Source organism: Colobus angolensis, unplaced genomic scaffold (assembly GCF_000951035.1).
Source record: "Colobus angolensis palliatus isolate OR3802 unplaced genomic scaffold, Cang.pa_1.0 Scaffold561, whole genome shotgun sequence".
NCBI lineage: Eukaryota > Metazoa > Chordata > Mammalia > Primates > Cercopithecidae > Colobus > Colobus angolensis.
Window position 1 is genome coordinate 73359 of NW_012119166.1, and position 11128 is coordinate 84486.

Sequence of the window (11128 nt, forward strand, 5' to 3'; positions counted from 1 at the left end):
TCTAATGCCTGATGACCTGTCACATTCTCTCATCACCCCCAGATAGGACTGTCTAGTTTCAGGAAAACAAGCTCAGGGCTCCCATTGATTCTACATTATGGTGAGTTGTATAATTATTTCATTATATGTTGCAAGGTAATAATCATAGAAATGAAGTGCACAATACATGTAACACACTTGAATCGTCCTGAAACCATCTCCCTCAGGCCCTGTGGGGTTTCTTCCATGAAACCGATCCCTGGTGCCAAAAATGTTGGGAACCACTAGTCTAGAGCAAAAATATTGAATGAGCATATAGTTACCAGATGTTCTTAAACGTTGGAAGAGGAAGTACAATGCAACACTGTGCACATGCGGGTGCTAGATGGATGAATGTGTAAATGTTATGGAGGATGCTGAAAATGATGAATGCTTTCCTGCAAGAAGGAATACCGCTAACATCCAAAGGGGCCGACCTTGAGCCACTGCCTCCCAGGGAAGAAAGCACTTTGTGTGTCGCAAAGAGGCTATCTGGAGGACTTAGGCAATAGGTATAGGTGAGGAAGAGTTGGCTGATATGGAAATAGAACCCCCACCCCCAAATGCTGCCATATGAACACTCACTATTTGGCCTCATAGTTGTCACCTTGCTGTGCCAGCCTGAGGGGTAAAACGACCTCAACGTCCCCTCTTGCCAGCCCCTGCTGCTTCCCTGCAGGGGACTTACAGGGTGCAGAAGGCATGACCAGGAATGCCATCTTCAAGATGGCAATGGTGTGGGTGATAGTGTGCCTCCTCTACGGGCCTGCCATCATTAGTTGGGACTACATAGCCAAAAGAAGCATCCTGCCCTGAGGGGAAGAATGGGACAACTGGTGCTTCCTGATGACAGCCTCCAGCATTGAATCCTTCACCCTCTCATCAGCATCACTTACTTCAACTTCAGCATCCATGTAAGATTCAGAAACGCACCTCCCTGAAGAATGACAACAGAGATGAACTTCAGGGGAGAAAAAAGAAACACATGTCACATTTTTTCTTAAACCAGGAAAGAGGAGGAGCAGAGGAGAAGAGACCAGAGCCCCTCTCCCAGGCACCGGGGCTTTCCTTGGATGTCCTGAGACTCAAGATTTCTCACCTCTGCAGGTGGACCTCAGAATCCAATGCAGCAGAACAGCTACAGGGCAGCAAGAACGCCTGCAATGGCAGCAGGCAGCCAGGCCTCCCCAGCACAGTGTCTCCCGGGACAAGCGAGTGTCCACGTCAATGGACATCATGGTGTGTGCATTTGTTCTGTGCTGGGCTCCTACACTGCTTGTGATCATCCAAGCTGCCTGCCATGGGTCACACATCCAGCACTTTCTCTATGAGACATGCTTCTGGTTCCATTGGCTGAATTCGGCTATCAGCCCTCTTCCATACCCATTCTTCCACAAGTTTCAGAAAAGCATTCCATCAAACCGCTGTGTCCTGGAAAGGCCAAGCAAGATCCACCCACCCCCATATGTACATGTGACAGAAACTACTCTTGTACTGTTAACGGTGGAGGCTGTCCAGGTTCTTGGCATCTTGAACAAAGAACTGGACAAAACCCACAAACAAAGCAAGAAAGGAATGAAGCGATTTACTGAAAACAAAAGTACACTCCACAGTGTGGGAGTGGGCCTGAGCATAGGGGCTCAAAGGCCCTATTACAGAGTTTTCATGAGTTTCAATACCCTTTACTTGGGGTACACCTTATGTAAATGAAGAGGACGAAGTAAAGTTACGAAGTCATTTATGGAGGACGGCCTATGGATGCCATAGCTGAAGTGTGAATTGGCCTTATGTTCCCTGCCTCCATACCCTATTTTCCTGCCTCAGTACCAGATCACCTAAACCCTCATAAGGGAAAATTTTTAAAATCTCAGAACCCTCAAACTCCCTATGCCAAAGGGAAAGTGAAACCTCAGGCTGAGTCGTTCCCCACAGTCTTCCAAATGAACAGCTGTTACCAACATTACACATCAGCCAGATCCCTAGGGAAAGGTCGAAGGCCTCAGGCATCTCCAGATGCTCCCACAGGTCATTCTTAAGTAAATTTGTAATCGCCCAATGGGTTTACCTTGCCCGCTGTCTAGACAGAGCTGGTTTATCAAGACAGGGGAATTGCAGTGGAGAAAGAGCAATTCACACAGAGCCGGCTCTGTGGGAGACTGGAGTTTTTTTATTTGTTTTTTGTTTTGTTTTGTTTTGAGATGAGTTTCACTCTTGTTGCCCAGGTTGGAGTGCAGTGGCACGATCTCAGGTCACTGAAACCTCCGCCTCCGAGTTCAAGCAATTCTCCTGCCTCAGCCTCCTGAGTAACTGGGATTACAGGCGCCTGCCACCATACCCGGCTAATTTTTTGTATTTTTAGTAGAGTCGGGGTTTCGCACTGTTGGCCAGGCTGGTCTCAAACTCCTGACCTCAGGCATCCACCCGTCTTGGCCTCCCAAAGTGCTGGGATTACAGGCATGAGCTACTGCACCCAGCCTGGAGTTTTATTATTACTCAAATCAGTCTCCCTGAGCATTTGGGGATCAGAGTTTTTTTTTTTTTTTTTTTTTTTTTTGAGGCGGAGTCTCGCTCCCTCACCCAGACCGGAGTGCAGTGGCCGGATCTCAGCTCACTGCAAGCTCCGCCTCCCTGGTTTGCGCCATTCTCCTGCCTCAGCCTCCCGAGCAGCTGGGACTACAGGCGCCCGCTACCGCGCCCGGCTAGTTTTTTGTATTTTTTAGTAGAGACGGGGTTTCACCATGTTAGCCAGGATGGTCTCGATCTCCTGACCTCGTGATCCGCCCGTCTCGGCCTCCCAAAGTGCTGGGATTACAGGCTTGAGCCACCGCGCCCGGCCAAGGACAGGTACTTTTTTGTAAGATACAATAAAAATTACTAAAAAAGGAGAACAGGGAATAGCAGACACACAAAACACAAAGCCAAATGTTTATTACATCCGATAGACATAAAATTACTCTGTCAAATTGCTATAAAAGGTTTTAAATGCCAAGTCAATTTTTAAATACCTATTTCACTACAGACAGCCAAGAGTACAACTTGCTTCAGTCCATGGGTCTGAGTAGCCTGGAACTGCAGGCCAAAACATTGGCCTCAGAAGGCTAAATAGGCTATTAGACTTGACGTTCCATGAGAATTCACACAACCCTCTGCAGAACTTGCCCATCTCCAACCCCTTAAAGCTCTTCTTCACTGCTCTCCTGAGCACACCCTTACCATCTTCTGTAACTACGGGTCTGTCTTCACAGCAGACTAACATTCTTGAAGCTAGGGACTATGATCTTCTTCACCTTTAGACTCAGTGCCTAACTATATCTGGTACTCAGTTTTTATTCAACAACAAAAAAATCTGTAAGTTAAGGATACCAGCAGCGCTTTGCTTTCACTTTTATTTACTTTTTTTGTTGGTTTATTATTTTTAAAATTGGGTTTACCTCAACCCAGAAAATAAGAGATAATTTATACACTGTACGGACATTATTTTACCTGCAAACCAACCTCTCCAATTCAGTTCAAATTCAAGTATTCTCATGTCTTTTCTACTATTCCAGCTGTATTTCACAAAACATGTAAATCATATGGATATGTCAAGCCATAATCAGGTTTATACAGGGTAAACTAACACCTGCAAAGAACAGAAAGGGTTTGCTGGACTATGACATACCACAGAATGGCTTAAGATTTGATACATCTTAGTGATACTAATTTTATAACTTTGGGAAACATCTGTTCATGTAAACCCCAGCAAGGGCTAGTCATTAAGTGCTAGCAATGGGAGGGCAAATGGTGAGGGGTTAAGTGATGTAGTCATTTGAAAATGTCTATAAATTCTCCCTTCAAGAGGTGGAGCTTAATTCTCTTTACCCTTGAATATAGGCTAGACTTAGTGACTCCCCACTAACAGAATAAGGCAAAACTGAGACTGTCACTTCCACAGGGAGGCCATTGAAAGGCACTGTGGTTTCCTTCTTGCTTTCGTACTCAGGGGAAAGCCAGCCACCGTGCTGTGAGGACACTCTGTGGAAGGGCCCTCAAGGAGAGGAACTGGGGCCTCTGCCTAACAGCCAGGTCAGTGAGCAGAGAAGTCAGCCCCAGTCAAAGTGTCAGATGACTGCAGCCCCAACCAGTATCTTGCTCGCAACCTTATACTCTTTGCCTTATACTCTTCGCCAGAACCACCAGCTAAGCTGCTCCCAAATTCCTGATCCAGAGACCTGTGAGATAAATATTTGCTGTTTTAAGACACTAAGTTTTGGGATGGTTTATTATATAGTAGGTAACTAGTATCGCTGGTGAGCCTTTGGGGGGTTTATGTGAATTCATCATGCCTTGGGAAAAGCAGGGTAAAGTTGAGGAAAGAAAAGGGGTATAAATGACTAAAAGAGTAGACACTGCCTTGTTCAACAAGTGCTTAAAACTAGAGTTAAGTGAGCTCTGTGAATATATGAGAATGACTATTAAACTCTATAGCCATTCTATTAGTTCTTTTTATCAATTAAAGATAGTATGAAAGGGGAAAAAAGCTCCAAAATTGTTAATAGCAACTTTATTGTTTCACTGGTGCAAAAAAAAAAAAAAAAATCATACTTGTGATGCATTTCCTGCTAAATTTACAATGAAGGTGATACATAAATTATATAGATCACAAATTTTCTTTTATACTATTTAAAACCGAATTATATTGATAAATATGTCCAGAGGACAACACAGGTTCTTAATGGATGGCTGAGTACAAATATGCAAAATATAACTTCTCGTTTTGACCATGGTGCTTTAAAATTCTCAAACATGCATTAATATATTCTAGTTTTAGGGAAAATCTTACACATGGCCTTATCTTGCAATTTAGGGAAAAGCCCAAGCTGAATTTCACATACAGTATTCCTTTCTTCTAAATTAATCTCAAATTGGACTAAAGAACAAAAGAGACAGACACTTTTGGGTTAGTACTCCCCAGTAATGAAGAAAATACACAATCAACAATGAAACAAACAAACAAAAAAAGGAGAGCTTCATTAGTAGCCAAGATAAGTGCTTGTGGTTTTTTTTTTTTTTTTTAACAGATCACAGGAATTTTAAATAGCAGATCAGTCATGCTACTTGGGGTGATCAGACAGACTTGAACACTTACCAAGTGAATAATTTTATTAAGGTCCTGAAGGTGAGTCTCCGGAGGTGCTGGGTAAAACACATCACAGGTAAGAAACGGGAAACCTACCTCAGCATTTCTGAAAGGCACAATCTATGGAAGGAAAACCTAGCATAATAAAACCCTCACTGGATGTACATGGAAAGGAGTATGGTGAGCTGTTTCCTTTTTAAAGGATGAGACCTTCATAAATTGGCCCCTCGGATTCTGGTGATTCCCGCCGCAAGCGCAAATGCTCCAGTGTGTTATGAAAATGTTTGTTAATCTGCTCTGTTTCTTCACTGGATTCAAGATTCGGGAGGTCTTCTCGGATCTTTTGGATAAGCTGGTTTAAAACCTGAATTGTTACCTACAAAAGAATATGTACAAATTCATGATCAAGCACATACCACAAAAAATGAAAGACAATTTATTTTTTTGAGATGGAATCTCACTCTGTTGCCCAGGCTGGAGTGCAGTGGCGAGATCTCGGCTCACTGCAACCTCCACCTCCCAGGTTCAAGCGATTCTCCTGCCTCAGCCTCCCCAGTAGCTGGGATTACAAGCGTGCACCACCACACCCAGCTAAACACAATTTAATAAAATTGCTTTGAGGAGCTTCTGCTACTCTCATCAATTACCTAAGTAATTATGAAAAAAGAAAGATGGGGATACAATTCCTAGTTTGAAAATCTACTGACTATCAAAAAAACCCAAACAACCCTTTAAAACAAGCAAAATTGGCCCCAGTGCTGTGGCTCATCCCTGTACTCCCAGCACTTTGGGAGGCTGTGGCGGGCAGATCACTTGAAGTCAGGAGTTTTAAGACCAGCCAGGTCAACATGGTGAAACCCCATCTCTACTAAAAATACAAAAATTAGCTGGGTGTGGTGCTGGGCACCTATAATACCAGCTACTCAGGAGGCAGAGGCACGAGAATTGCTTGAACCCAGGAGGCAGAGGTTGCAAAGAGCTGAGATTGCGCCACTGCACTCCAACCTGGGTGACAGAGCGAGAGTCTGTGAAAAAAAGAAAAAAAAAGGAAAATTTTATTTAACTTACAGATCTTGACCAAAACTGTATTGCTAAAAGGATACTGCATTTAGAAATTATCTTTTTTTTTTTTTTTTTGAGACAGAGTCTTGCTCTGTCGCCCAGGCTGGAGTGCAGTGGCATGATCTCGGCTCATTGCAAGCTCCACCTCCTGGGTTCATACCATTCTCCTGCCTCAGCCTCCCGGGTAGCTGGGACCACAGGCACCCGCCACCAAGCCCAGCTAATTTTTTGTATTTTTAGTAGAGACAGAGTTTCACCATGTTAGCCAGGATGGTCTCCATCTCCTGACCTCGTGATCTGCCCACTTCAGCCTCCCCGAGTGCTGGGATTACAGGCGTAAGCCACTGTGCCCGGCCTTTTTATTTTTTGCGACAGAGTTTTGCTCTTGTTGCCCACGCTGGAGTGCAATGGCACAATCGTGGCTCACTGCAGCCTCCACCTTCCGGGTTCAAGCGATTCTCCTGCCTTGGCCTCCCAAATAGCTGGGATTACAGGCGCCTGCTACCATGCCCAGCTAATTTTTGTATTTTTAGTAGAGATGAGGTTTCACAATGTTGGCCAGGCTGGTTTCGAACTCCTGACCTCAGGTGATCCGCCCGCCTTGGTCTCCCAAAGTGCTGGGATTACAGGCGTGAGGCACTGTGCCCGGCCTAAGAATTGTCTTAAACTAGAACATTATGACAAATTAGCCTATTACTTGACATCTGTAAATTATTTTATATTTTTCAAATGAAAAGTGATTAAAGTATCAGAATGATAAACTTTTGTACATATCAAATTTCCTAAGAGTAGGAAGGGAAAATGTTAGTTTATTATCAACACTTTACTAATTCACTTACCGCATCATTTTCCTTTTCATAAAAATAGATATATCTGTTCAGAATTTCTATAAAAAGCTGTACTTGTAGAGAGGGGTCCATGCACTGATTTGCTATTTTTAGAGCTTTCTTTAGGCACTCCATTACCCTCTTGCCTCCGTGAAGCTAAAATAAAAGGGCAGGGGGACAGTGAAGAGATAAACAAAACGTCCCGTTTTCATACAAAGAAACACAACACTACCGTGCTCTTTCATGTTCTAAAGGGACACAACAAATTTAAATCCTTTTCATTCTCCTTCTTCTTCTTTTGAAGTATATAGCTGTATTTTTTTAAAAACAGGTAGTGGTTTGAACTTGCTATGTTACAATATCCCCAAAGCAGAGGCTTCACTACAGGATGAGACTCTCCTTTTTAACAAAATAAAGCAATTCTCTTCATCAGATTTCCAAGCACCCCAAATGTTTCACCTCCAGAACACAAGGCCATGGCAACCGATCCCTGTTATCGATCCTGTCTATTATCATGCAGTCAGGAATGACCTTACCTCCTCCCCATTTTTGTCCGTGTTTCTGCCAGACCAGAAGAGATGTGCACAGGTGCTCACAGCTCGGCCCTGATCGGGTTTCTTCAGAAGTTTGGATGCAGCAAGGGCACACTGAGTCCTCAGAGGTTCGTGATTCTCTTCACTGAAGCACTTCATCCTTTCAAAAGTGCCAATGATCAAGGTGATGGCAGCTAACTGTGCTTTGGAATCGCTGATTTCATCTTCATACAGAGAAAAGGCCTGTGAACACAAAGCAGAAAGGACTTTCAAGAACCAACCATCCTCTAGTTGAGCATTTTCCAAAGTACTTCTCACTGAACCTCCATCCTGTGAGACTTCTGCAGCCTTCAAATCAGAATATGCTGCACCCTCTCGAGAGCCACAGGACACAGCTGAGATGGTAAAAATGCTAAAAAGTTGCAATAAAGAAACTTCTTTCAACTTTGTTGAAAGTTGTATGCAACAACTTTGTTTGTATGTATGTTGTACGTATGTTGAAAGTTGTATGTATGTTGACAGTTGATTGTAACAACTTTGTTTGTTAACCAGGGTTCCCAAACTGAATTTTGGGAATGGAATGCATTTCCCAAATTTCATGTTCCATGGAACACTTTTACCATGACCCACTTGGAAATCTTAGATTTCATCAGCAAATGATCAATACCAGTCAATTATGACAATGATATTAAGAGGTTCCATGACGGTGGGAAGGTGGTAGTTACATATTCAGTAAAAGAAGAGTAAATTCATGTCATTACCACCATGCCTGCAAACAAGCAACTGAACTCAGCAGAGCTGACGTGACAACACAGAAAGAACAGATTATCACCTGGGACATGAATTCATATGCGACTGTTTCATGATTTTCAAAACCAATTTCCCCAGCAGCTAGTGCTCCTTGAAGAAAAAGTCTTAAGGGCAATTCTGCCAGCTCTGCTTTGATCAAAGCACTGATAGTCTGGTGGGCAAATGAAAAAATCTTCTGGCATTTCTTTTCCCATTTGTCATCCTAAAACAAGAAAAAGCATTTTAAGTTACCTTAAGTTCAAAATTAACTTGTTCCATGATTCCGTTTTATTTAAAACTTTTAATAGAACAAAATAGGGAACACGCTAAGTTGAGCGCACAGTTTTCCTGTCATTTTCCTTCTCTGTTTCAGTTATAGGGCACACAAGTAAATCAAGCAGGATGTCTTCTCAAAACATCATTTGAAGTTAAACTGCCTTTGCAATGTTAACGTATTTGATATTTGTTTTTTCTTTATGAGACAGTTTTGCTCTTGTTGCCCAGGCTGGAGTGCAGTGGCGCAATCTTAGCTCACTACAACCTCCGTCTCCTGGGTTCAAGTGATTCTCCTGCCTCAGCCTCCAGAGTAGCTGGGATTACAGTGCCTGCCACCACGCCCAGCTAATTTTATATTTTTAGTAGAGGCGGGGTTTCACCAAGGTGGCCAGGCTGGTAACTCCTGACCTCAAGTGATCCGCCCACCTCAGCCTCCCAAAGGGCTAGGATCACATGCGTGAGTCACCGCACCCAATCTGTTTTTTCTTTCCTTTTTTTTTTTTAAGCTCTGTTACCCAGGCTGGAGTGCAGTGGTGTGATCACAGCTCATTGCAGCCTTGAACTCCTGGGTTCAAGTGATGCTCCCACCTCAGATTCCCGAATAGCTAGGACTACAGGCTCACCACACCTGGCTAATTTTTATTTTTTTTGTAGATACAGGGTCTCATTCTGTTGCCCAGGCTGATCTTGAACTACTGGCCCCGAGCAAATCCCCCACCTCAGCCTCCCAAAGTGTTGGAATTACAAGCATGAGCCATTACACCTGGCTGATATTTGTTTTTTCTGATTCGTAAGTAACATTCCCAAATTGGAGAAAATTAGAAAAATACACAAAATCATCCACACATCATCCCTAAATCTACCATCCAGGGATGATCACTGGTAACATTCTGATGCTAAATGTCTTCCTTTCTTTCTACGTAAATGTAACTGGAATTTTTGTGTGTGGTTTCTTTTTTCTCTTTGGCACGATCTCAGCTCACGCCTCCTGGGTTCAAGCCATTATTCTGCCTCAGCCTTCTGAGTAGCTGGGATTACAAGCGTGCCACCATGCCCCTGCTAATTTTTATATTTTTAGTAGAGAAGGGGTTTCACCTTATTGGCCAGGCTAGTCTTGAACTGCTGACCTCAAGTGATCCACCCACCTCGGCCTCCCAAAGTGCTAGGATTACTAGCCTGAACTACCGCATCTAGGCCTTATTTTCTTACTTGAGAGTTAAACAAAATCGATTCAAGTAATTTGTATCTAATTTTTCTTTCTTTTTGAGACGAAGTTTCACTCTTGCTTCCCAGGCTGGAGTGCAATGACACGATCTCGGCTCTCCACAACCTCCGCCTCCCAGGTTCAAGTGATTCTCCTGCCTCAGCCTACCAAATAGCTGGGATTACAGGCATGTGCCACCACACCTAGCTAATTTTGTATTTTTAGTAGAGACGGGGTTTCTCCATGTTGGTCAGGCTCGTCTCAAACTCCCGACCCCGGGTGATCTGCCTGCCTCGGCCTCCCAAAGTGCTGGGATTACAGGCGTGAGCCACCGCGCCCAGCTCTAATTTTTCATTCACTTATTTTGTCCTAACAATTTTCCTGATACTAATTTAAAATCATTGTAATGACTAGAAAATATTACAGAGACTGGCTATGGCATAATTTATTTAACTATTCCCTTTTAGAAATAATCTCTAATATTACAATGAATGTTCTATATACACTAAGCTTTATTGAGACCCTAATTATTCCCTTAGTATAAATTCTTGGAATTCCACTTGGAGTAAAATTATTGGCTATTTTAACACCCTACTTACATACTGCCAACTTCCTAGAAGTATTACAGTAATCCACACTGCCAACATTAGACGAGAATGAATTTTCATCACGCCATCGCCATTGCTAAACCTTATTTTTCTTTGTCTTTGCCAATTTCATTTCTTAAAAGGTTCGCTGTTGTAATTACAAGCAAGGTTAAATATTTTGTCATGATTGACTATCCAAATTTCTTCTTGTTAAAGCAATCAGTTTGTTTCATTTTTAAAAGATAGCAACAGGCAGGGCATGGTGGCTCATGCCTGTAATCCCAACACTTTGGGAGGCCAAGAAGTCAGGAGGATCACTTGAGCCCAAGAGTTTCAGACCAGCCTAGGCAACACGGTGAGACTGTTTCTACAAAAAATAAAAAATTAGCCAGTGTGGTGGCACATGCTTGTAGTCCCAGCTACTCAGAAAGCTGAAGTGGGAGGATCACTTGAGCCTAAGAGTTCAAAGCTGCAGTGAGCTGTAATCACACCACTGTATCCCAGTCTGGGTGACAAAGACCTTGACTCCAAAAAAAAAAAAAAAAAAGGTGACATTGACAGTCACAGACCTTGGCGCAGTGTATGGCAACACAGTAAGTAATGCTAGTAAATAAGTAAAGGCTAGTTACTTTTATTTATTTGCCCTAAATCATTTTGATCCCAGAATTCTTTGGCAACTAGTGTTTGTATTCTTTGGCAACTAGTGTTCTAGT

The 11128-nt window shown here is 43.0% G+C and overlaps 1 protein-coding gene across 2 annotated transcripts in view; it reads right to left on the reverse strand.

Moving 5' to 3' along the window:
- Window positions 1–4546: 4546 nt before the first annotated feature.
- The window catches only part of VPS35 (vacuolar protein sorting 35 homolog (S. cerevisiae)), a 29660-nt gene continuing 23078 nt past the window's right edge, over window positions 4547–11128 (reverse strand). For both annotated transcript variants that reach the window (XM_011961656.1, XM_011961657.1), the window contains exons 14-17: window positions 8392–8571; window positions 7563–7802; window positions 7039–7182; window positions 4547–5513 (exon numbers count right to left, since the gene is read on the reverse strand). In XM_011961656.1, coding sequence (XP_011817046.1) covers window positions 5334–5513; window positions 7039–7182; window positions 7563–7802; window positions 8392–8571 — 744 coding nt within the window. In that variant the 3' untranslated portion in view covers window positions 4547–5333. The remainder of the gene's footprint in view (window positions 5514–7038; window positions 7183–7562; window positions 7803–8391; window positions 8572–11128) is intronic.